The sequence below is a fragment of the Echiichthys vipera genome (genome assembly GCF_963691815.1).
Source record: "Echiichthys vipera genome assembly, chromosome: 7".
Taxonomy (NCBI): domain Eukaryota; kingdom Metazoa; phylum Chordata; class Actinopteri; order Perciformes; family Trachinidae; genus Echiichthys; species Echiichthys vipera.
In genome coordinates, this window is record NC_139832.1 from 5,500,858 (window position 1) to 5,528,272 (window position 27,415).

General features: G+C 42.9%; 1 protein-coding gene across 2 annotated transcripts in view; it reads right to left on the reverse strand.

Moving 5' to 3' along the window:
- LOC310949263 (kinesin-like protein KIF21A) overlaps positions 1–27,415 on the reverse strand; it is a 62,537-nt gene that overhangs the window by 19,183 nt on the left and 15,939 nt on the right. For both annotated transcript variants that reach the window (XM_083916638.1, XM_083916637.1), the window contains exons 2-17: positions 18,687–18,909; positions 14,634–14,816; positions 12,727–12,867; positions 12,354–12,485; positions 12,062–12,232; positions 10,573–10,688; positions 10,275–10,470; positions 9,975–10,164; positions 9,766–9,832; positions 8,541–8,729; positions 6,091–6,178; positions 5,697–5,811; positions 1,943–2,131; positions 1,117–1,316; positions 220–327; positions 37–105 (exon numbers count right to left, since the gene is read on the reverse strand). In XM_083916638.1, the coding sequence (XP_083772764.1) occupies positions 37–105; positions 220–327; positions 1,117–1,316; positions 1,943–2,131; positions 5,697–5,811; positions 6,091–6,178; positions 8,541–8,729; positions 9,766–9,832; positions 9,975–10,164; positions 10,275–10,470; positions 10,573–10,688; positions 12,062–12,232; positions 12,354–12,485; positions 12,727–12,867; positions 14,634–14,816; positions 18,687–18,909 (2,377 nt within the window). The remainder of the gene's footprint in view (positions 1–36; positions 106–219; positions 328–1,116; positions 1,317–1,942; positions 2,132–5,696; positions 5,812–6,090; positions 6,179–8,540; positions 8,730–9,765; positions 9,833–9,974; positions 10,165–10,274; positions 10,471–10,572; positions 10,689–12,061; positions 12,233–12,353; positions 12,486–12,726; positions 12,868–14,633; positions 14,817–18,686; positions 18,910–27,415) is intronic.

The window sequence follows — 27,415 nt, forward strand, 5'->3', positions numbered from 1 at the left end:
GCATTTCTCTCTACATTATGTAAAGGGACAATCCACCTCCTCAGTCTTTCTCCTCAGAATGAGCTCCTGCTGCCTTTTCTGCGCCTCCAGTAACTTCAGTTGGTGCTGCAACACAATACAAGTTCAATGATGACACTGGAACACTTGGCTCAGATTGATTAAATTACAGCCTGACGTTAAAGAAGAAGACAGCATGTAGAGGAAATCCCCTTGGCTCACCTCTTGCTTGCGCTGGTCTTTCTTTAACGAAGCGATTTCTCGGTTTCTGCGAGACTCGTTCATCCGGTTCTTCTCCTGCTGCTCCTTCATCTGCTTCATGAGGCGGACCTGGAACAATCAAATCAAAAATTGGAAACATTCATATTATATATATATACACAAATATAGTATGTATATGTATGTATATATGGTAGTCTAGTCTCTAAGTCAATGGGCCTCATGCAAGAAGTGAGACACAAACACTTTTTCTCTTATTTTTCGTCATATCCACGATTTGCTCTCATTTTTTAGCCCCAATTGGTTTTCTGGGAAGGTTTCAAGCGGAAACCTCTGGGGCTGAAGATGTAGACACACTGCAGTTCCTTGCATGTTAAATAAACAACTTTACAGCAGAAATAAACATGTTTACAGCCTGGAACAAAAAATGGTTTTGGTCTCTAGCCGGTCTTTAAGTCGTGACGTAACACCCTTTCAAAATTCCAGGTCCAAGTCTTTTCAAAAGAAAAGAACTTGTATGGGGCGCCCGCTGCAACCACTGAGCCACCGGGCACAACAAGTCTCATATTTATTATTTTTACAATGCCTCAGTGCTGTGTTCCCAGTTGTTTGACTAGACTTTTCTCTAGTTATTTTAAATCTTACATTCATTGTCGTTTATCATTTTAAAAAGTCTAGAAGAGCTGCACGATTTAATTATTTTACCCCTATTCAAGTGAGCATGGCGCTAAACCGGAAGTTAGGAGCTCAGATTGGAAGTCTCTGATTGGTTAATGCAGGAAATGTCAGACTGAAGATGGAAACATAGTGTAACTAGTTGATAATAAAAAAAAGGATCAGCAGTCATGATCAATCAGTCAAGCATCACAGAATCATCACGGTCGCCCTTAAACATCGCACCTTCGTTTTCTTCATCTCCGCCACGTCCACCTGGAGCTTCTTCAGCTGTTTCTCGTACTGCGACTGGTTCTTCAGCAGGCGCGCGTGCTCCTTCTGAGCCGACTGCAGCTTCTGCAGCTCCTTGTTCATGACGCTCAGCTTCTTCTCGTATTCAGCCTTGATCTTGCGAGACTTGTCATCCGTGCCGCTTTCTACCGTATCTGAAAGTGTGCAGCACAAAGATCATGAGGAAAACTGACTAACTACCTTAAAATGATGTGATAATGCTGGAACAACTTTAAATGACACAATCGCTATTATGCAAAAGAGTTTCTGTTGTAGCCGTCACATGGCAGATACAAACATACTGTCTGTAATGGTTGAAACAGTCAGAAACCTTGATCTTCAGTTGTCAAAAAGTCTCTTTTCTGTTTTATTTTTTGATTAGACAAGCTGGAAAAACTCCACAGTGCTTTTAAAATGTGCATGAGACAATGCTTTGATCCATTAGTGCTGGTAAATATAAATGTTACTGTCGTCGTCTGGCTGCAGGCGGAGAGCATTCACATTAAAGGATTCTCTGAGGTGCATCAAGTCTGGAGCAGCGTTTTTTTCAGGACTAAAGAGCAAAATCCAAGATCAAACATAAGGGTGAGGTATAAATTCTTTCAAATGGAAGTAGGACGAGCAAGAACTTCAATATACTCTGATCAAAAAGGCACCGGCATTAAAAGCCAAACCCATGTTTGGTGCGTGTTTGTATCTAACTCGCCTGATCCATGAGTGGATAAATGACGTACAGTGTATTTAGGACATGACTCCTCCCCTTCTGGCACCCGTGTCTTACTCATGTTTTGGAGGACGCGGTCCCTCTCCAGCTGGGTGTCCTTGATCTTGCACTGCAGCATCATCAGCTTTTGCTCGTACTGCTGTTTGAGCGTGTGCAGACGCCGCTGGCTGTTCTCCAGCTCGTCGATCAGCTTCTGCTTGATGGCGATCTCGCAGGTGATGTTGGCCAGATCGGCCTGGAAGTTCTCTGTTGGACACGAGGTGAAACAAAATCAACAGTATTATTTGTATGTGGTGTTAAATGATGCTTTTACAGGACGTGCCCCTTTGGAACCTTTGTCTCATTGGTTGCTTTTGTATTATCAACATAAGTTATGGTTGTTTTCTGAAAATTAAGGCACAAACATTTTATCTTTTGTCTGTTCATGTTTGTAGAATTGTCCTAAATTTACCAAGGTTAGCACCAGATAATGCCACATTTTTATATTTAAAAAAAAGCTCCAAATACAAAAAGTAACTGTCTAATTGTAAGTAATCAACTGGGGAAGTTTCATGGGGAAATCTTATTATTAACATGGTTTACCCTTTTCACCTGCGGCGTCTCAAAATGTATGAATTTCACAATCCATATCTTTAAAGGCTGGTTTTCAGCCTAACTCTGAGCACGAAATCTCCACTTAAGTTGCAAAAAACAAAACTTTCCAGGTCTATTTCTATCTATATTCTGAAGGATTTTACAGATTTTTACTGGTTTGTTCATATTTTATTCATAGCCTGATATTTACAACCTTTTATTCCCAAATAATGACAAAAATAGCTTTTTTTAAGGCTGTCGGCTATTTTCTGATTTATAGAGTGATAAAAAGAGAGATCTGTAAAATCTTTTGCCTCCAATATGTCAACAAAATAAAACAATAATGTTGAACCCGGCTTTATCCAGTGTTGTAGAGGTGTGCAAATGAACCCGTATTTCATAAGATAATGCTTCATTTGCATATTTAAACATACATTTTCAGTAAACTTGTAATACAAAAAATACTCGTCTTAACGTCAGTAATAAACCTGAGGAAGTTCCATGGTGATGTCTATAAGTGAAAAATGTTGCCCTATTCACCTCTTACCTTTCTTGCATGTATCAGTTAGAGCACTCCGCGCTTCCCTCCACAGTCCCACCCTCTCCCCCTGCCTAACCTCTGACGCTCCCTCCTCCCCGACACGTGCGCTGAGAGAGGAATGCTGCGTTCAAGTGCCATGAGAAGTCCAAAGTAGAACCTCCTACTATCAAATTTGAGGGAGATAGACCCGACCCTATTTTGCTAGTAAGAGGTTCCACTTTGACAGGCAGTCTAGTGCACTTTGCCTAGTTGGAGGTCCGAAACTTCAGACTTCCCATGGCACTTGAACGCAGCATGAGCAGCGCAAGTGAAACAGAGCGATGCATGAAAGGCAGAAAACTCAGAAAATTGGGGCAGCAGCAGCTCAGTCCATAGGTGACTCGGCTGGGAACCATAGGGTCATTGGCTCGAGTCCCTGTGTGGACCATGAATGGAGTGTGGACTGGTGGCTGGAGAGGTGCCAGTTCATCTCTTGGGCACTGTCGTGGCGCTGTTGAGCAAGGCATCTAACCCCCCAACTGCTAGGGGCGCCGATCCATCTGGCTTCCCCCTCGCTCTGACATCTCTCCATTAATTGCATGTATATAGGTCCTGTTTGTTATTATATTATTCAGGTTACACACACATAGGCCCGAAAAACACACACATGCACAGAGTGAAAACAATTTAATTTCCCCTTGCTGGTTAAATAAAGGAATTATTCTTCTTCAAATCATTTTATTCGGATCGAATCTCAAATGAATTATCTCGTTATCACAAGAAAACGGACGACAATAATATATATGTAATCTATGACCTTTTAGAGCTAAGGTTCAACTCCTGGTGGATTTCTTTTACACTACAGTATTTTAGTTTATATTTTAGCCGTACGCTTATTAGGATCATTCTAAGAATGCAAAAGAAAAGAAAAAAGAAAATATGCCAGAAATGTAAGAATTGCTTTAAGACTTAATAACTATGTTTTCATCGATACATTAACAGCCTTGCCTCGACGTTTAGTTTACATTAGTTGTTATTTAGATTGTTGCTTCCCTTGCGCGCTCTTTTCTCCCGTAGTTCGTCGCCTCTCTACTTGAGTACTGAACGATTTCATTCATCAAATCTGCAAACGTCTCATCACCATTTAAAACTAAATGAACCGCCTTACTTTTCCCCATTACGTTGAAATGATGATACTCTCCTTCCCTGACAAATGTTTCTGGGTTGTAAAACATGATTTTAATGATGTTTTTATGACGCTCATGTTTTTAATGTTGCATTATGTGCTGTCATGTTCGGTTGTTGATGACCTTTTTTATTTGTCTTTTATGCGCCACGCAAACTCCCGTAGGGGGCAATAAAGCTTTCATTCATTCAACGTCTCCCAACAGAGGATGATTAGGGTCGTATTTGAAGGACATTACATCTGGAACGCACGTCTTCATCATTTTATAGTGTATTTTAAAGTATGAATGTTACAAAATGAAGAGCGGGTGAATGCGTCAGCAACAGTCATTGCTCTTTATCAGTGTTTTTGTATCTTTAATGCATCTTGGGTGAAGTTATCACAAGTGCTCAGCTCTAATGAATGTCCACAGTTGTGCTGGATGTGGTGCTGGGTGGAGTGTAACGCTGCTCTGTGGTTCAACCGCTCCCCCTGCTGGAGAATCAGCAGCCTCTTAAGGCGACACACTGCAGGTGAAGGGGGAAACCTTTTTAACTTCTAGATAGCACAATGAAACATCCTCAGTTTACTACTTCCTACTACTGTCTGTCCGTCTGTCTGTGTCTCTATGACGATCTTGTCTGTCTTTTCTCTCTTTCTCTCTCTTTTTCTTCCTCCCCAACTGGTGCAGACAGATGTCCGTCCTCCACAGAGCTGGGTCTGTCTGACGTCCCCGCATGTTAAAGGGCAGGTTTTCGTCGCCACTTTGTGCACCAGATTCAGTTCAATTCAATTGTGTTTTAATTGCCAAATCATAACAAAGTCATCTCAAGACACTTTACATATAGAGTAGGTAAAGACCACACGCTGTGACTTATTTATGATTTACAGAGACCCAACGATTCCCCCATGAGCAGCAGCAAGTTGCACTATCTTTAATAAAAGTAGTAATATTTATTATATACAGTATTAATCGAGGAATCTAGTGCACACAGTGGCAACGAAAACCCTAAAGATTGATGGATTAATACTGTATATAATCAGGCCAATCAGTGGATATGTAGGTCTATATAAGAAGCCTTTTAATGATAGGGCTAGAATAACCCTGGCTGACAGACACAGACACATCCCCTCTGCCAAAGCAGAGGAGAAAACCAGACTGGACTAATGACAAACTTCTATTCCTCGCTCAACTTGTGGAAGAAAGGAAAGATGTTATCAAAGCAAAGTTTGGAGTTGGGATCTCGACAAAAAAACAAAAACAGAAGCATAGAAAATTATTCCTGGAGAGGACTCCTGCATTTTTATAGATTAGGAGCTACTTTTAGCGCTTAAATGCTTTGTGAATTACACTTATCTTAAAAAGTTAGGAGTCCTAACATTAGGAGAGAAACAGCCTACTGTGAGAAACAGTTACTCCTTAATTAATTAAAAAGTTAGGACCTACTCTTAGCCATAGGATGTTTTGTAAAATACGGCCCCCGTGCATGAAAAAAAGCTATCTTTTTTGCCTTAAGGTGAAAGGGTGAGTAACCAGACGCTGTCCTCCGTACCTTTTTCATCCGACTCAGAGTCAGAATCATCCGAACTGTCCTCCACATCCATCTCCTCTTCCTCCTCTTCCTCTTCCTCGTCTCCTTCCTCGTGGTCGCTGCCTTCCTGGACCTCCTGTAACATAACATGTTAATCATCAAATATCTGAAGGCACTCATCGATGTGTTTCAATGTGCAAAATAAAACAAAAGGTCCCCAAAGCAATTTCAGTCGAAAGCACCTGGACTAGGAAGATGCAGATGAACTGATGAAGCCTCTTGGATGAGAGGTGAAACAACTTCCTAGACAAATAACCAAGTCCGGTTGATTTTGACTGAAATTGCGTTGAGGATAACGACGACCTGGATAAGTGAGAACATTCACAGACTTAAAACAAAAGTCCCTCAATCGTACCATTTCTGCCTCCTCGTGCCCTCGCTCCGTCATTTCCTTCTCTGTGCCCTTTTCTTGCTCGTTGTCGGGAACTTCCTCCTTGTTGGCGCTGAAAAGAGTCAGACGTGTTTGAGAGTTCAGAGACATTAGTGATCCCCTGTGACTGCAGCAGAACACATGGTGCACCTCCACAGCTACTGTGGCACGTGTAAACAAGAAGCATATTTCTAATAAAGTAGGCAATAAACACATCGTTTCATTGGTTTTTAGTTGGTGCAGCTTATGTTTGGTAGATGACATAATGCACAGATCACTGTCTTTTTGGCAAACAAACTGTTTTTATGGACTGGGAAACTATTCAGGACTTTGCTTTTGCTCCGTATTCATGAGCTTGTTTGTGGAAAAGACAGTTTTTTTAAACAAAAAGGAAGGAGGCGTCTCATCAGAGTCCGAACAAAACAAGGAAGGCAAAAAAGCATGTGAGTAAGAATAATAATAATAATTAAAAAAAAAATGTGAATCAAGTCTATGAAGCAGATCTGTTGGATAAATATTTCATCCAAACACAGAGGGTTTGAGATTTTTAGGTGGTGTTTTGCATAAAATCATCCGTCTCGACCCAAAACTAAAAAGTTAAAGAAAGTTTTAATGATAAACAGTCTGTCAAAAATGAAAGAGGATACATATTGAGCCTGTGTACTCAACCTGTCAGTGTATTTAAGTAAGTTCCAAACCTTCAACACTAAAAATTTTAAGTGGAAATATGTTAAATAATAAAAGCACTGGAGCCCTTTTAGCAGAGTTCCATGTAACTACATGTTACCACATCTCTGCCATGAGGTAAACTTCATCCTTGAACTACTGTATGTTGTAATGTACATAGTCATTCATATGTCTGTAGCTGATGCATATTGCTGCAATAAATCACTTCTAATTGTTCTTCATAACCAAAAACTAATTTTATGGCCAAAACATGTACCAAGACTAGAACATTTATCAGGGAGAATGTATATTAAATTACATTATGATGACGTAAATGTTGCAGATTTGGCCAAATGGCAATTTTTCTTCCTCACTCTCTGACCTGGTCGATGTTAACATAACTACATTTGTATCATATTTGATGCTGTTCCTGACTTTCTTTACATCTATGTCACCCACTTTATCAATACTTCCCTAAAAAAAACATCTGTTGTATACAATCTGATGTGTGTTATCTGCCCCCTGGTGGATCCTCTATGCACTGCAGGCAGCAGAGCTCTGCTAATATTGACAAAGTTACTGTAAGAATAACAATTTGCTTTTACATTTTGTCAAAACCTTCATAACTACATCAAAAAATAAACTAAAATGTCTCACTGGTTACAAACTCCTCTCTCGTTCTCTTTCCCTGTCTACCTCTTTGCTCTCAAACTGTCAAATAAAGTCAAAAAATGCCACAAAACAAAACAAAAATAAAAGCATGAACTAGAGTTTTAGGGGCCTTGCTCTAGTGTTGAAAGACAGACACGTCAGGTTGTCTTTAAATCCTACTGCAAAGTCAGTAAAAACGTAAAAAAGGTGCAACAGAAAGCAAAGATGTAGCGTGAGCGGATCAATGAATGAGCTCGGGGGTTCACACAGAAGCTCTAAAGAGAGATAAGAGCTTTCAAATACAGTTAGAAGAGTGTTTTATGGAAGGGAAGTGCTTTTATGGAGGCGAGTCTCACTCCGGGTGGGGAAATACCTGCGCAAAAGAAACAAAAAGTAAAAAATAAAAAGGTGAATTAGTGGAAGCGGAGGATGGGAATGGCAACAGGAGGGTGGAAGCTCTGACAAACCTGTCGTCATCAACCTCCTCCACCACCTCCTCCTCCTCTCTTTCCTCCCTGTCTCTCTCCTCCAACAGCTGCTGGAGTCTTCGGGGAGGGGTGAGGGGTCAAACGAGAGAAGGGGCAAGAGATGAACGAAGGAAGGAAGGAAGAAAGAATGGAGGGAAAGAATGATCAGAGGAAGCTCTGCACTGGGAGAAAAAGACACCTTTTATCCCACTGATGCACCCCACTGCACAGCTCTGATCATTCGCAGCCTGCAGCCTCTCATCGCTCTCTAACGTAGGTCAGGATCCACTTCGTGCAGTGGATTTCTTGTGTTCATCAGCACCAGACTACTGTCACAATATTGATCTACTTTAAAAACATTAAACGTGTGTGTTATTAATTGTTTCATGTCTATAAATGAAGTGTCTATTAGCTGCACCGTGTCTACAAAGCATCCCTGCAGGTCAACAGATCTTTATATTTGCATGTACAAAGTGTTAAGCTGCTGCTATGTTTCTTATTAAAATGTATAAAAGTGACTTCTGGGTGAAACGGTCACTGATGCGCCTTTGAAAAACGTTGAATGGGTTAAAATAAATACACAAAAACGGTGTGAAACCTATTCCTGCAACAACAGCTCCAATCAGAACTCAGTCGGTTTTCTCTCATTACCTTTTCTTTTTCTTTTTTTCTCGCTTCTTCAGTTTCTCCAGGTCTTTCTTGGCGAGCTCGATGATGTCAGAAGTCTCCTTCTCGGGCGCCAGCAGCGCCGGCCCCCCGTACAGCGACTGGCGGTTGGAGGCGCGAGACAGATTCTTCCTCAGGTTCTCGCTCACAGCTTCGCTCTCCAGGAGTTTGGCCCTGAGGGTCAGGGACACATGCATACGTAAATACATACACATATGACCATGTGCACCAAATGTTAAAGGAGGAACCCCAAAGTATATGCCAATGTGTCCTTTCACTGTTCACTCGAGGTAAATATTTCTGACTTTGAGGACGTTTTCACGACTGTGCTTTAGTCCAGGATGCAACAAACATGCTGCAACAAGTTTGAACAGTACAATAAACCGACAACTTTGAACGTCTTTTAGTAGGAAGTTGGCATAACGGCAAAAAGATGGTGAGCCAGCTGTGTAAAATGTTAAAATACTGTAAACCAGGGTTCGAACAGCTTTTCCGAGGTCAAATTCAAGCACTCTTCAAGGTCCATTTTCAAGCTTTTCCAGGACCTTACAATCGTGGTAGATTACATATCTCTATGATTAAATATAAATATTGAAAATGGATATCTCACCTTTATGTTTTCCTTTAAAATCACGTAAAAACAGATGGTATTACGCGACAAACACCAAAAATGTTTCGTAATACCAGAAGGATAAGAGTATATCTCATCTCATCTCATCTTCATCCGCTTATCCGGGGTCGGGTCGCAGGGGCCGCAGCTCCAGCAGGGGACCCCAAACTTCCTCTTCCCGGGCCACATTAACCAGCTCTAACTGGGGGATCCTGAGACGTTCCCAGGCCAGTGTGGAGATCTAATCTCTCCACCTGGTCCTGGGTCTTCCCAGAGGCCTCCTCCCAGCTGGACGTGCCTGGAACACCTCCCTAGGGAGGCGTCCAGGGTTCATCCTTACTAGATGATCCTGAACCACCTCAACTGGCTCCTTTCAACGCAAAGGAGCAGCGGCTCTACTCCGAGTTCCTCACGGATGCTGAACTTCTCCCCCTCTCTCTAAGGGAGACTCCAGCCCCCCTCCTGAGAAAACCCATTTCGGCCGCTTGTACCCGCGACCTCGTTCTTAATTATTACCATTTTACTTTATGTAATAAATATGTAGAATAGTGAATTGGGGCACAGTTAGCGTTTGCATAATCTGCCGTCACAGTAGTTTACCTGAGCTCTTCAATTTCTTTGATGTAACCCTGAATCATGTTTCCAATTTCTTCGGTTCCACCTTCACCTGGAAGACAATCAAGAGCATTTTAGATGAGACGGAGGAAGAGCAAACGGCTTCTCTAACCAAATTAAACACTAAACTTGCAACACTTATGTGCCAATACCCAGAAGACTGTACAGTATGAACCTGCAGGTCTGAAACCCACCTGCCCTGGCGAGGACCTGGTTGGCCTGGTCACTGATCAGCTGGGTGAGCCGCGCCCGCTGGGCATCGATTGTCTCTTGCATGGCCTTCACCCTCACCCTCAGGTTGCTGTTCTCCGTCTGCAGCATGGCGTTCTCGTGGAACATGTCGCTGAAGCTCTCCACACCGTCCTCGCCCGTCAAGCGCTTACCCTGCAGGGAGGAGGAGGAGGTGGAGGGAAGACAGAAAAAAACCTTGTTACTCCGGTTCGAGACCCTCCTTTGACATGAAATATGCCCTGGTGCATTTTTAAACTCCTCACCGTTTTGTATTCCATCAGCTCCATCTGCAGTCGAGCGATTTCCGTCCTCAGAGCGCTGATCTGCTGGCTGGCCTTGTCCTGGTTCACCATCACCTTGTTCTTGATGTTCCGGGCTCGGTTGGCGTACTTTAACGTGTTCAGCGTCTCCATGAAGTCCCGGTCAGACGGGCTGATGCAGGCGATCATCACTGTTTGGCTGAGACGAGGAGGAGACGGATAATCATTTATCTCATTTCTTGTGGTCCACAGAGACACAGATGGTACGTCATGAGACAGGTGACCTCAGTTGTGCACTGACCTGTTTCCTCCTAAGGAGTCCTGCAGAAGTCGGGTGAGTTTGGAGTCTCTGTAAGGCACATGTGAGGAGCGCTTACTCCGGTCGCCCAGAGCACTGATTACATTCCCCAGAGCGAGCTGCAGCAACACACAGGAGGTGATGAAACAGTTTATATGTACAGTATAAAAACTTATACACATTGCTCATCATCTAAACGAGGTTTCTAGCTGTTGAATTTTACTGTATCTCTATTTTTAAGTTTCCATGACTGTTCTTTTGGATCATTAACCACAGAAGGTCGATTAAAAGCAGATGAAAAACCTATAAAACTAATACATTCATTCATTCATCTTCAACTGCTTTTCCCTGTCGGGGTCATGGGGGCTGGAGCAGATCCCAGCTGACATCTAGCATGAGACGGGGTCCACCCTGGACAGGACGCCAGTCTATCACAGGACACATAGAGACGAACAGAGACAGACAACCATTCACACCTACGGGTGATTTAGAGTCATCAATGAACCGAACACCTCCAGGTTTTTCATCTGGTTTTAATATTAAGTGGGCATGCAGCGGATAACTATGGCAATGTCAAAGAGCCAAATATCCACCAATCCAATGCAACAAATGTGTGAAAAATGGGTCGGCTATGAAATGTGTCTCCGTGCCCCAAATCGTGCACTTCCACCCTCAAAATAGCCACGGCTGAAGTCGGTAGAGTGCAGTCCACACTCAAAAACCGCCAAACCGTTGAGTGTGGATCGATGGACATTCAATGCCATCAATCGCCACCATTTTGTCTACGTAGCAGAAGAGGCGGGACTTAATTCGAACTATTTATATCAAATGTAACCACTCCTCTTCATTTTCCTCCTTTCCCATGTATATGGCTATCTATTCTCGTATTCTAATATTTCTTTCTTCTCTAATATTTTTATGTGTCCTTAAATTGTTTTTTATATTGCTGTTTTAATTGTACTTATATTGTCTTGGTATGTACCAAAGAAGTTGCACTCTAATGTCGTTGTATGCAATACAATGATAATAAAGGATGTTCTATGCTTTTCTATCCAGAAAGCACATCTCAAAATACTCTATTTAATGTAAATAGAGGGAATCCTGCGATAACAGAGATGATGACAAATAAAATCCTATGAATTATTTAGAAATACTTCTGTCTTCAAGAGAAAGAACACTTTAGACTGCAGCTAAAGTTTAATTTAGGCTTTCATTGCTGCAGTCTACAGCAGCTTTAATGTTACTATATTTACATGGGTAATATTGTAATATTGTTTCCTGTGTGCAGTTTATCTGTTGTTGCGTACTGTTGTCAATGACCTTTGAGTGCAGGCTGCACATTTATGATATCCAGCCACTAGATGGCACTCAGACTCTGGTAAATGACTCTACTCGGACTGGAGTGAATGATGAATGATCTGGCTCCTCTGAATCACTGAGCCACTTCCCTCATCCTGCAGCAGCGACGCAGCGGAGGCAGAAGCACACTCACCAGTCCACAGTTGATGGAGATGCCCTCTTTGGCTCGATCGCCCGTCGCTCCGGTTCTCTTCAGCCTCTCGGAACCGGCCAGATCCACAAAGTGGAACTTGGCCGTCAGCGTCTCGTACTCGTCCATCTCGGAGTTTCCGTTGGAGACTCTGTTGTCAGTCTCACTTTCTTGCTGAGTGACGACAACACACACACACACACACGTAAAACACTGTTAGTTACACAGCACAGCGCCATTTAACCCCTTTATATTTTTCGTATACATTTTCGAATCCTACTGAGACTGGACTGACATTGTCGGAGGCACAGACGCGAACTTGGCACAGGTGGATGGTGAAGATGGCGTGGGACCGAGAGCTCTGGACGTTCATCTGCGTGCTGGCTGTGGTTCGAGACAGAGCCCCCAGCTTCAGGCACTGCATCATCTAAACGGGCAGAGACAGGAATCTGAAGATTAACACGCAAACTCACTTTGATACAGCTGGGAGAAATAAAACAATTACATCAAATCCTCTCTGGTCTTTATTAAAGTAAACATCATTGCAGGAACAGCTCAGGAGTGTATTTCTAATGGCTTTGTAGATCCATTAGTAAAGATTCATTTTAGTCATTAACTCGGCAGTTATAATGGGGGAAGTGTACACAAACACACACACGCTCATCTACCTCGGCCTCGGAGGACACGGTCCGCGTGGTCACTCCCACTGTGTAGATTCCCCCGGTGGCGTCCTCGTGGATCTTGATGTGAGATTTCTGCCTGGAGTCCCGTGAGGAGTCGAACAGGTCCAGAACCTCCTCATTATAAAGCTGCGCAAAAACACACACACACACACACACACACACACACACACACACACACACACACACACACACACACACACACACACACACACACACACACACACACACACACACACACACACACACACACACACACACACACACACACACACACACACACACACACACACACACACACACACACACACACACACACACACACACACACACACACACACACACACACACACACACACACACACAGACAGACAGACAACGAAGACATCAACTCATGATCCCACACTACTTCACATCGTCATCACATCTTTTGTGATTGAGAGTGGGGTAAAAAACTACATATTGTACCTTTAAATTATGGATTTCCTGCTAAATCTGTGCGATATTCATATTATCAGTTCATCATATTTACTTTTGTTACACCACATACATGATGCTACACACCACCTGACTTTATCTGATCTGTACATTTTGAACACTTTCCCTCTGCGTTTTCTAAACTGCAGCTGCTTTAACGTGCACATTTCTCCATCGTGGGATCAGCAAAGTTGATCTTATCTTATTAAATCCTCACAGATTATGTGAATGTTTCATATTCATAACCTTCATAATACCATCTTGAAGAACATATTTGTGCCTTTTATCATTTAATTTACCCTACAACAGCTGTTATTCCTAACAGTCTACGTTTAAATTTAAGTCTCAGTGTCTTCAGGGTGATTTGGATGCCTTAAAAACATGTGGAGATATAATTATACTACTAATAATAATAATAATAACTGTATTTGTAGAGCACCTTTAAAAAGAGCAGCTTACAGGGTGTGACATAACACAAATCAAAATACACACGTAATTACAGTCTAAACAAAACAAATAATAATAATAATATCCAATAAGGTAAAACATAACCATATTTACACATCATTGTACAGAAAAAAAAACCCTAAAAAAATCAATGAAAGGTGCTTGCTGTCATTTTTAGAAATACTTTTAAATGCTCCCCTCTAAAATGCTTTTACTTCATTTGAAAATCTTGGTTTTATGATAAATTCAAGTACTTTAGTTTTTATTCTAACAAATTCCAGACCCCCTAAACCAAACAGTGTTTTTATCCAAGACTTTTCAGACTTTTTACTTTTAACATATGAACATCTGCTGTGTAAAGGTAACATTTAAAGATATATACAGATATATGAATAGAATTTTATATTTTATCTTATTTTTAGTACTTCTGATTGCTCTGTACCGCCGCTACGATGACCTAATTTCCCCTCGGGGATAAATAAATTTATCCATCTATCCATCTATCTATCTATCTATATGAACAGCGACTGTTGGAGATTGAAAACCATCTGCCTCGTGTTTGATTCTCGTGTATATCCACACTTCCTGGCCACAACATTCCCCAGTTCCAGGTCTCCTCGAGGAATCTGAACACTGTCACAGTGTGATGGACCGGCACAACTGTCTCCTCACATTATCATTCCTGTTAACTCTTCCTGTCCGGACTGAGACACCACCACCACCACCACCAACAGATGACAGCTGCTGCACTTCAATTGTCAATGTGGGTATTTTCAAATGATGGAGCGCCGCCGGTGTGAAAGCTTGTTAAGCGAGGGGTGTCAACAATATAAGCCTGAGCCGTGACATCTGTGTGAAGCCTAACGCTAGTGAGAGACACATTATATGTTGTGTCTTTTATTTAGTGCGGGGCTTTCATCTATAAATCATTATTTATGATGCAGTCACAGTGAAGGTGGGTGGGTGTGTACCTCGAGGAACTGGGCGTTGATCTTAAACTCAGGAACGGGGCACCCCTGCTCCTGGGCGGCCTGACGACGCTCCTCGATGCCCCTGAAGAGGTGGTGGACGGCGCGGGGGATGATACCCAGCTCCTCGTCTACGATGTTGACGTCAAAGCCCGTCCCCATGGTGTAGGTCTTCCCTGAACCCGTCTGGATGGGGGAGAAGAAACAGTCACACAAAAGAACAAAAAAAACGAGTCGATACTGACGTTTGAAAAATCAGACGTCTGCCATAAAAATCTCGATCCTCTGGGACAGTTCTGCTCTGTGTCCCCAGAGTCAGGACTAAACATGGGACAGGTCTGCTCTGTGTCCCCAGAGTCAGGACTAAACATGGGACAGGTCTGCTCTGTGTCCCCAGAGTCAGGACTAAACATGGGACAGGTCTGCTCTGTGTCCCCAGGGTCAGGACTAAACATGGGACAGGTCTGTTCTATGTCCCCAGAGTCAGGACTAAACATGGGACAGGTCTGCTCTGTGTCCCCAGAGTCAGGACTAAAGATGGGACAGGTCTGTTCTATGTCCCCAGAGTCAGGACTAAACATGGGACAGGTCTGCTCTGTGTCCCCAGAGTCAGGACTAAACATGGGACAGGTCTGTTCTATGTCCCCAGAGTCAGGACTAAACATGGGACAGGTCTGCTCTGTGTCCCCAGAGTCAGGACTAAACATGGGACAGGTCTGCTCTGTGTCCCCAGAGTCAGGACTAAACATGGGACAGGTCTGCTCTACGTCCCCAGAGTTAGGACTAAACATGGGACAGGTCTGCTCTGTGTCCCCAGAGTCAGGACTAAACATGGGACAGGTCTGCTCTACGTCCCCAGAGTTAGGACTAAACATGGGACAGGTCTGCTCTGTGTCCCCAGAGTCAGGACTAAACATGGGACAGGTCTGCTCTGTGTCCCCAGAGTCAGGACTAAACATGGGACAGGTCTGCTCTGTGTCCCCAGAGTCAGGACTAAACATGGGACAGGTCTGCTCTGTGTCCCCAGAGTCAGGACTAAAGATGGGACAGGTCTGCTCTGTGTCCCCGGAGTCAAGTGTTTTAAATCTTTAATATGTTTTATGCAAAGCACTTTGAATTACCTTGTTGTTGAATTGTGCTATACAGATAAACTTGCCTTGCCTCGTCTTGCCGTGGGGCAGTAACAACATTGAAGCATGACAGCCTCTCTCACTCTCCTGGTTTTGAGCTATCTGCAAGATTTTGGAACCAGGCCGCAGGGATTTTCTCCCATTCAGCCCGGAGAGCATTAGTGAGGTCCAACACTGATAAAGTCTGGCTCACAGTCCGCGTTCCAGTTCATCCCAAAGGTGCTGGATGGGGTTGAGCTCTGTGCAGGTCAGGCAAGTTCATGAAGACTTCCTTCACCTAGAACTAAGAGGCCCAACCCATGAAGAAGAGCCCCAGATGGGACACAAACGTCCACATACACAAGTTTATTTCACTTCTGCCATGTGAAGTTAACTTAAATATGAGCTTTTATGCCTTTCGACGTACAGACAGACATGAACTCAATGTATTTAGCTGGGGGCTACACGTGCAGCTGGAGAGCAAGTTTTTCCTGTCAGAAAAAAAAGGTGGCTTCTACGCACACACACATGCACGCACACACACGCGCGCGCACATGTCATACCTGTATATAAACATATACTGTGGAGATGTTTTAACCACTTATCTGCACTTCTCCCATGTATAGTTTATATTTTAGAGGAAGGGTTCCCAAACGTTTTCGGCTCGAGACCCAAAAGAGAAATCCGGTGTCTCCCCAGGACCCAGACTTACAAAAATACATCATGAATTAACGCTATCAGAGTGAGGGAATCGCGGAAGTCATACTCAACGTGACCTCAAAAAGTCTGAACACATTTAGAGCATCAGAGCCGTTTACAACGCACCACATACCAAAGCCCTTTCCACTTTCTACTTTCCATCATTTTCATTTCAGTGGGTCAGAGCTGTTGTGATGTCGCCGAGTGGGTCGGTCTAAATCTAGATTAGTCCATGTAAAGCCACAGAGGCAAACAGGTCTGAGCCAAAGCCAAACCGACTGCAGTCTGAGCTCTCTGTGTGATTCAGAAGTAGGCCAGCACTGACAGAAGCAGCTACGGGGGAGATACGGGTTAACGCGGACACGCATTAAAGATGCATATGTCTAAAAAGGTGTGTGCGTGTGTGTGTGTGTGTGTGTGTGTACTTCACTTTGAATTGTGTAAATGCCGTACAGCATGAGGCCTGTCACCACAGCAACCTAAGCAGTAGGGCAGTTAAGGGGGAGGAAGGAGGAGGGGGGCTAACTTGCATGTTATTGCCATGTGGTGAACTTGGTGAAAAGAGGAGGGAGGCAGAAGTGGAAGAGAAAGGGGGAGAAACGTAAAGAAAAAGAGGAGCAGAGCTGCAACCAGTGACTGTTTTCAGTATCCTCATGCTTTTCACTAAAGCTAAATCAAAGCCCTCTGACCTCCCTCCTTTCACCGCTTTGCAGGACTCTGTGATTGAATCTGTGTCTCAATATAAATATCTGGGAATTAGAATTCTCTTTTTATTTTACGTCTCATATTCAGCAACTTACTTTAGAAACAAACGTTGTTTTTCCTTTGAAGCCAAAAAAAGACTTGTTGCTGAAACGTTTCTGTCCGTTTTGGACTACGGTGATGTTTTATGTATGAATGCATCTTCAAAATGCCTACAGTATTTTGACACGCTCTACCACGGAGGACTGAGATTTGTCACTTATTTGAAAAGCCTCATGCACCACTGCTCTTTGTATGCTCCAGTTGGATGGTTTTCCCTGTCCAACCGCAAACTCCATCACTGGCACATTTATAAGACTACGGTATCCTCTGTGTTCTTCCTTCAAACCTGCAGACATGTGTCATTCGAAGAAGCACAGGAACCCCTCAGCTCTTACTAACTCTACCTATAGTCCGTACTGAACTGGGGAAAAGGGCATTTAGTTCTGCTGCGCCCTCCGCACGGAACCAGCTGCAGAACAAACTGAAACTGAAGGAGCTGGTTTCTCTAAACACATTTAAATCCCCGCTTTATAATTTTGAAGCAGACTCTTCTGTCCGTACATGCTTTGTTTAATAATGTTCTGACTCTATTCATATGTTCTCTGTTGTTTTTCAGCTGTTATCTGTAATCGTGGAACTGTGTTGCTGCCTGTCTTGGCCAGGACTCCATTTTTAATCTCAATGAGACTTTTCCCGGTTAAATAAAGGTTAAAAAAAATCCATTCATTATTTCCCCTCAAGAAGCTCAAGGTGACTCATTCAACTTGCAAATTTTGACTGACCATGAGTCCAAAAAATCCAAAGGTTGTCTTTCGTTCCCTCACAGTTTTGTGATTCTGTGTTGTATACAAAGTTAACACATGCAAGGAAATCTTGTTTTTCACCATCCAGTTTTATGAAATATGCACATTGAGCTTAATAATGAACTCTCCCACATTAATTCACTTCAATTCTGGTGGTGTAGCCCATTCTGACCATTCAGCAAAGTATTTCCAGTGAGTGAGAACGTATTTGACACAGAGAATCTCTGTTGTGTGCTTGCATGTAAGAGAAACTCCACATATCCCCAGACCTGATTCTACTGGTTAATATGTTCATATGTGAAAACAGATCAAGTGTCCCGTTATATTTTACAGTACGCAGGCAGACTTTCTTCATCTACAGACAGCCAGGCGAGCCTTTACCCCTGTTTCCATCCTTTATGCTAAGCTAGGCTAAGCTAACTGACTCCTGGCTGTTACTTTATATTTAGTGTACTGATGTTACAGTAGCATCGACCTTCTCCTGTAATTCCCAGCAACTAAGCAAATCCTTTCCCAAAATGTTGAATTATTCCTTTAAGACTAAAAACAAGGTCACATATCAAATTCCAACAGAAGTCTCCTCCGCTCTCCTCCTACTCAAATGTCAACGCTCCCCCTGAAAGTGCACAGAGCCCATTTCCCCACATCCAGGCAGCTATAAAGCACCCTCAGCAGCTGTGACAGTGAGGACAAAGACTCGCCTGTCCGTATGCAAAGACGGTGGCGTTGTAGCCCTCGAAGCAGCCCTCGATCAGCTTCTCTGTGCAGGTGGAGTAGATGACTTCCTGCTGGGAGTCCATGTCGAACATGTAGTCGTAGGTGAAGGACTTGTCTTTCCCCAGGATCACTTGGGGCTCCCCGGGCATCACGTACGTGCAGATGTGACATCCCTCTATCTTCTCTCTGGCCAGCTGAGGGCGAATCCTACAACAGACATAGAAAAAAAAACAAGGTCACATCAACAGGATGCACAGAAAACACTAACGACAACAAAAACACTACAATCTGTCTACCTGTGTTGCCGTCAAGGAGCTGCTTCATTATGCATTATGAGTTATTTCACATATAATAATTTTAGCATAATAAAGAATTGCATTTGTACATGTTGGACACCTGGCCATTAGAAACACATCACATAACCCCCCTTTAAGATCTAAATGTTGGAACTGTTATTCCAAAATCCATTTTGACCGTCCTGAATCCCAGCAACATGCCAAACTTTTCATCTGCTGCAGATTATGCAAAAGCATAAGGTCAATTTCCTAATCTGACCCAATACTTTGTCCTGTTAAATCTGCCAGCTGGGTTAATATGTACTGCTTTAGTCTCTGTGTGTGTGTGTGTGGGTGTGTGTGTGTGTGTGTGTGTGTGTGTGTGCGCTGGACAACTCTGAAATGCTTAATGTTAATAATCCTGTCCTGAATGTTGGCCATTTGAAATCTGGCATTTGGATTTATGTGGGTATGAGAGAAAAGAGAGAGGGACAGAGAGAGAGAGACAGTGGCACTGTGTGTGTGTCGCAGTGAATGTGATCATTCATTTCTATTTTGAAAGAAAAATGGTGTATCAACAGTATAACACACACACACACACACACACTGAGGCTGCATTTAAGGACACCAAGACAGAAACAAAAGCACATCACCAAATGATTCTGTCCGAGGTCCCTTTTAACACATGCACTGCAAACCTGAAATGATTTAGACATTATCCGGTGGAGCTGTATGTTACAATGCAAATGTTCGAATAAATTGGACCGGACCTTAAACTTAGACTAAACCCGGCCGGCTCTCTGGTACCAAGTCTGCGTAATGTCTGATTGGGCCCATGTGTGAGAAGTCACAGCGAGCGAGCGGGTGTTTGGATGATGTTTCTATCATCTGAGGGTGGAGAAGATGGGCGAGAGACGATATTCAGGAACTTCTGACGGTAAGAAACGACACGAGTATGGGTTGTTTATGACCAAATTATAAAAATCTACATAATTTCATAACAAAAAGTCTCCCTTCTTCCTTTTAGCAGGTTAGGAACAACACGTGCACACACATTATTTCTTGTGCACGTCGAAGAGAAGCTCAGCGTACAAAAGGAGACTCCTGCACATTGTTCTTACACTCGACGCATTTATTGACTTAATACATCAAATAAAGGTTTCAGTGTCTTCAGACCTTCCTCAGAGCGAGAGCTGGTAAGAGATGATGAAACATGAGAACTCATTTTCTGGAAAAGGTCTGTTGGGACGGACACGTTGATGAACTGATTTAATAAATATCATCTAAGAGCTGTGTGCAGGAATCTACTTTAGGGAAAAACTGGGCCAGTGTTACTTGAACTCCAAGTGTTAGCATGTAACACAGCAGCACCAGCGTCTTTGTTTGCCTCACACTGGTGTTAATTGTGACCGAGCGGGCAAAAAATACCGCTCTGTCATTTCGAACAAACTCTCAGCGCACTAACAAGCTTGGAAGAAAAGCACCTGACAGCGGGCCTGCCAGCCTCTCTGCCCTGTGTGGATAAGAGCCTCATTGTGCCTCCAAGTCCAGGGGAGAACAATGCTGAGAGGAGTACAGTGCGGCCATTGTGTCCGTCTGTGTGACACTGGATCCCAGCGCTGACACCAGCGCCGCGGCTGCAGGATTACACGGGTGGACGGAGGCGAGGGAGGAGAGGTAACGTCCTGCCCGGAGGTCATTGGGACAAATAACGACCCAAAATGAGTCACAGATGAAAGGTACTACTTCATAAAGCAAACTATTCTTTGTCTCTTTCTTCTACTGGCTGTTTTTGGTAACACGCAGTCTTTCGAGGGTTGAGATTATTTGTCCGATGTATTTTTCAGGCTCCTGAACTTTGCTGAATATGGAGAAGAGGTTGGATCATGTTAGTTCAGGGCTACCAAGAACTTTATGATTGATATTTGAATATAAACTTAAGAAAACAACGCCTGGAAGAAGATCAGCTCCAAACTGATATTTGGTTATTGTCCTGTTTTTGCTCAGAAGATAACTGCAGAAAGACGCGTGAGCAGCCTTACATTAAGGAAAGGATAGGAGAAGTGGTTCAGTGGGAGGAAGTGGTCTTTTATACACCGCTAAGCTGGTCATGGTTGCTTAGCAATGTCAGGCGCCATCTACCTCTAATTGTACCCTAAGTGCAGGCAGGCACCCAGAGCCCGACACCAGCACCTCAGGTTTTCCAGGCTGTAAAAGACGCGCTGTGTGTCCTCGGCCTTTGACAAGAGCAAAGTGTTAAGATGAGGAACTGCACTTTGATTTGCATGAAGTTTGTTTCCCCAAGAGTCATTAGAACTGCAAAATAGGATTTAGGATTTAGTAAGTTCGGTGCACGTTTGGGTGTAACACTCAAAAGAAAGTCACACAGCCTCAGAATAAAACCCAAAGACAAAGAAACAAACCTCTCTAATCCTCCTCTGTACTGAGCTCGTGCTCTATTGTTTGTTGTTGTAATTGTAAATGATCCCCAGTCACAAAAAGTATTAGCTTCCGAGAAAAATTCACCGTATTCAACCAATTAAATGTTTCCATGGACTAAGTGTATTAGCGATCTAATCCTTTCCGGGAACCACACGGGGAGGGTCTTTGTTTCAGAACATTTAGCCCGTTAATCGAGTGTGTAATCCAGTCTGTCTCTCACACTCCCAGGAATCTGATGGCATTTCCAAAATTCACTCTTTTCATCAGCGGGTGCAGAGACTTCTCGCTGCAGCATCAGGATTTTGGTGGAGATTTGCTTTTCGTTGATGCATACATTATTATACGTTAGTTCACTCTGAAATAATTAGAATAAAAAATGACAGGTTTTAGCTGAGGGCGACACGGTGGGGTGGTGGTCAGCGCTGTCCCTGCTGGAGCCCTTCTATCTGGAGTTTGCATGTTGTCCCAATGTCTGCGTGGGTTTTCTCCGGGTTCTCCGGTTTCCTCCCACAGTCCAAAGACGTGCAGGTGTTCGGTTCATTGATGACTCTAAATCACCCGTAGGTGTGAATGGTTGTCTGTCTCTGTTCGTCTCTATGTGCCCTGTGATAGACTGGCGTCCTGTCCAGGGTGGACCCCGCCTCACGCCCGATGTCAACTGGGATCGGCTCCAGGTTTTAGTTGTTTTTGGAGTAAAGTCGTAGAAATTGAAATCATTTTACAAGATTACAATTACAGTCAACTTTTAGATGTACTGTGTTGTATCATGATGATATGAACTCATTGTGTTACAAGACTTTGTCGTCCAAATGAATGATATCAAGCACATTTAAATTTAACCAAAGTGTCACCTTTTACACATTTGAAGAAAAATATTATAGTTAAAATCCATATATAGATATTGATTGAATAATAAATACAATGTTAAAAAAATGGAAACATTTGTGGCTAAGATGTAAGCATTCTGTTGATTTTGTATGGGGAAAAATGTGTCTCTGCAGTTAAGATCCATATCTCATTAATTATCACTAATAATTATAATAATTATAATAATAATGCATAAAGAGTGCTTCAGTAAACTGAGCATCACTGTTTCAGCGAGAACCATAAAAACACAGCTGGGGCGACTCATCTATTTCAGGGGCTCTGGATTTATCTTGGAGCGTTATCGGGGAAGGAGTCGAGGTCAGAGGTCAGGTGAGGGTCAGGGTCCAGCTCAGGGTCAAGGGTCACGACGTCTCTGCAGCACAGACCTGATGTCTGGCTCACACACAAACACAGAGGGTCCAAAACAACAACACACACAGCTCTATATTCTCTCAGCATGATGACCGTTTGAGTTCGAGTCTGTTTTTAAATACCACTCAAACAAATTAGAAGTAAAAGATGCTTTATTTTATCTGGACTTAGCAAAAATTCACAGCTTGTTTCTGAGCTGCTGCCGTTCAACTGTGAACACGCCCAAACCTGCTGCCACACCCCCCAAACCCCTCCAACCCCGTCACACCTCCTTCTCCTCCTCCTCCTCACTGCACTCAATAAATAAATCATCATGAGGGGTGACGGATATAGAAGTGTGTGTGTGTGTGTGTGTGTGTGTGTGTGTGTGTGTGTGTGTGTGTGTGTGTGTGTGTGTACGTGTGTGTGTATGAAAAGTGTGTGTGTCTGGGATTTTAAGCTGTAGGCTTCATCTGCAGCTACAGTTCCTATCCAGTTAGTCAATTATCTAAATGTATAAAAATATAAAACGATAATTAAAGTGTATTTCTGACTCAAAATCATCCCTTGGTCTTTTTTTTCGGCACTTACTTGCATCAAATAAGCCATCGAGGCATTTTTTTTCCGTGTATGAACTATTAACGGAGGAATCCAATAGAGTCACTAACAGCTACACGTGGCTAACACTGATTAGCTGATAGTTGTTACACGAAAAAAAACTGTCTCGATGTCTTATTTGATGCATGTAAGCACTGGAATTACCCTTTAAGGATAAATGACACCAGATCAGTGCAATAACACAAAAAAGGCCTTAGGTCAGAGATCACCTCTTTTGGAGGTCGAGCCACCGACACTGAAACATGTCAAGCCTGTCTTCATTTTGTTGATATATTCATCTCTATTACTTTTTATTGCACTTGCATTAAAAAAAGAAACACCTGCTCCTGTGAATACTAAATGTTCAAGGAAAAATGATTCTGATGATCCCAATTGTTATATAGATGAAACCCAATCACAATGCTAAGATAAAAACTGCATTTATGATGCATTTACACTTATTTAGATTTGTGCACAAATGCATTTCAATTTAATTAAATTATACTTGGTTAATTATATTAACAATGCATTTACCTATACCGCACAACAGAACAATACACAGTTCAGCACCAATATTTATTATATTATACATTTATTATACTTTTCCTCAAACATATTTATATCATTTTACCATTTTTGTGTGTATTTTTGTTTATTTATGAATCCTGAAATGCATTTGTGAATGTTTCTTTGTGCTTTGATTAATATTAATGAGAAATGATCTATTACTGAGAAAGAGCCGTGCTGCAGAGAGCCAGCTCAGACAGAGAGCAGAGAGCACCCTTCGTTCATGCACACGCAGCCAAAAATCAAAGACACACACACACACACACACACACACAAGCTACAGCTCCCCTCCCAGTGGTCGCTGCAGACTGGAGAGGGTAAACAGGCCACATCTTTATGTGGAGATTTGCTGAGAGCAGCAGTGCGGCTGTTCGGGATGATGTCACCTGCCGCTGGGCTGCACACTCAACTTTAAGCACAACTGTCCTTCACAGAGGACACAATTAAGCCGGGGAGAAAGAGAGTGTGTGTGCAGAAGAAAGAAAAGGTAATAAGAGAGAAAGTGTGTCTTTGTCACACACTCGGCTCGTTGCCAGACACTGAAGGTCGAGTACGTGCCTCTTTGCCAATGTAATCGTAAAGAGGAAGCGGTGAAACGGTGGCTTTGATAGCGCAGGTGTTTGCTCCGAGGCCGTCAGCTTTCACCTGTTTCCTTTCTCACCTTTCACTCACTGAAGGACAGAAAAATAGATTTTTGGGGTGGGGTTTACCTTTAAGCTTTACAACATCAGAACAATTCAGAACTGGTCAGGTAGGTTGCAAATTACAGGAGCGTGTGCTAAATTGCCTTTGCAGCGGTTTTTTGTCATGCGTCTTAATCTTCCAGTCAATCACTTCCCTGAGAAGGCAAACCCGACAGTCCTCAGGGCTTAAGGTGCAACCGTTTGAGTCTTAAGAATTACAACTTAACTCAGGTGTTCAAACCAACTTCAGAGAGGGACTTTCAAACAGCACAATCCAGAAGTCATACATCCAAAAAACACTTTGTTGCAAAAGCTGCAGTAATTGGAGAGGTAGTATTTATAATTTGTGTCTGTATAAAACTGCTTTTTCTGGTATTTTTCAGGCAAAACGTTGAGCTCTGATTCCAGCATAAAGGTAATAATGCTTCTTTTTAAAACACTGATGTTTGTCACAATAAGGCTGTTGTTTATTGTTCAATTGATTCCCTGTTGTTGCCATTAACTTCTACAAAATACAGTGCAATTAAACAATGTCTGAACTTATACTAGTACACAATACAGTAGTAACACTCCTCTGCAATATAGACCATATTGCCTTTACACCAACACTGTACAATTACATTATAAAAAACATCCAGTATGATAGAAAACCATCGGCTCAAAAACACTAAATCTCACTCCAATTGAACGTTCGTATTAAAAGACAACATTTATTTTTCCAGGACTTAAGAATTACGTCTCGAGGTTATACTCCTATGTTAACGTCCACGTCCGCAGTCTGCAGACTTGCACCGCTCGCACAAACAAATCTATCGAGGTCTGCTCAGTCTCACGTTCCAACACGTGCATTTCCTGATCAACTCCAGATGGCGGCGGTCGGTGCCGTGGTCTTTGGACTCCCTTAAAGACGGCACATTTCCTCCTTTATAACGCCGTACTCACTAACTGTCTTTTGAACTTTACCTTTACTTTCCTCATCCTACATTTTCTTGTTCTTTTCCTTCTCTTTCGTCTGCGAACCAGATAGAGGTACATAACTTTATCGGTGCACAAGTAACTGGACTGGAGTGTGAGACAACTAGAGAAAGGGACGCAGTAGGCGCGATTGCTATGCGTACAGCATGCACGGTCATTTGATTTGGGCTGCACGCGGACAGACTGCCTGGACCCTCACGGACACGTAGACTTTATACATCACAATTTCTTTCTATTGCTTGTCATTCAATCTTTTCATTCATTTTAAACATCCCCACAGACCTTACACACAACACTTCTAACCAAGTCCTGTTACCATCATGCTTTAACTGCACTATATTATAACATAACTGTAAGTCTACTGACATTATATAGAAAAACTGCATGCTGGCAGAGTGCATATTACACTTATGTGCAAGAAATCAGCTCTGCAATGCATGGATTAATGCAACAGAGCTCAGCTGGTGTGTATGTCAATGGGGAGGGGGGTGTTGTGTGCAGGTTTAAAGAGAAAGACTTAACACTGTGGGAGATGGAAAGATACCGTGAAAGACTTAAAGCACGTGTGCCTTTTTGCGGCTTGCGAAGCACCTCTCTGTGTAGAAGCAGGACATTCATACACAAATGTGGATATTAATACACGGTCCTGGTTTTCACAGCATGCTTGGTGACCACGCAGTTTGGCTCAAGGCCTCAGTTGTAACTGCACAGCAGAAAATGACAGAAATCTTTGGCCCAAATATACAGAATTTAAAAGAAAACTGTCTGCAGTACCAACGCAGAAAAAATGCATGACAGAGATCCTTTTACGGCTTCAGCGGATGCTTTTAAAGAGCTCATGAGAAGGTACATTTTTAGAATCAGACGCGGTGCTACTGTAGAAGTGGTTTCATGCTCTGCCCATTCAGCCAGACGGGACCACCTACAGCTCCAGACAAAGAGCACCGTCTACTTTAAAGTGAACGCCAGGCCGCAGACCGGCTGCAAGAGAACCGTAAGCACATGCGATCTGTGCCACAGCCAGAAACACATCCATCACCGATTAAAGCTTTTAACTTCTGTGGAGATTCAGTATTTCCTGATAATGTACTGATTTGATATTAATGCCGCACTGAGACACTCTGTACTCTGCGTGACATAAAGGATGGGGTTGCCATGGTGACCGGTAATGGAAGCAGAGAATTAAAGTCCTAATCCGATCCCAGCGGGGTTTAAAGCTGGTCTGGTGGACTAAAAGATGCCAGGAGGAGGGGCACCAGCGAGAAACCTACTCGCTCAGCATCCTGCCACCTGTCAAAGGCTTCAGGATCATTCACCGCCAAGTCAACCGGTGCATTAGGCTCAGCGTTTTCTCTGTGCCTCCATCCTCGTGACTGAAGCATGAGCATCAAAGAAGGTTCATCATATGATTATTCTTCCTACAGGGATCATTTAACCTCTTTTCAAATGTACCCACATAACCAGGCCTTAGTTGTACACACTGTTTTAATTGCAGAAAGCTGCCCACTCGGTCTGGGCTAAAAATCCAACTTTCATTTAGAGGATATGAAATATTAATGAACCCAAAATGAAGTTGGAAAGGAGAGTTCGCCCCGGGTCAAACGCAAAGGCTTACTTCCGTGTGTGGAATCAATTAAATGAAGTCACGAAATGAAATAAGAAGCAGCCATTTCACTTCAGAAACTGCACATTTTCAGATAACAAATGCTAGAAATAAGACATTTTGTCTGGAAGCGGACAAATCTGTAGGTTTTAATTAGGTCGATACAGCCCAAAATCAGCTGTGTGAGTATCTGTACAACGTGCATCACTAAGCCTTCAATTCAGACGGGAAAGAAAAATATGTGTCACTAAAACTGTCAAACATCTTAATGCCACGCCCCTAAGGGAAGTAGGGTCCTGTGTAACCTAGAAACACAGCCCTAACTCTGAATCTATGCACAGCTTTTATCCTTC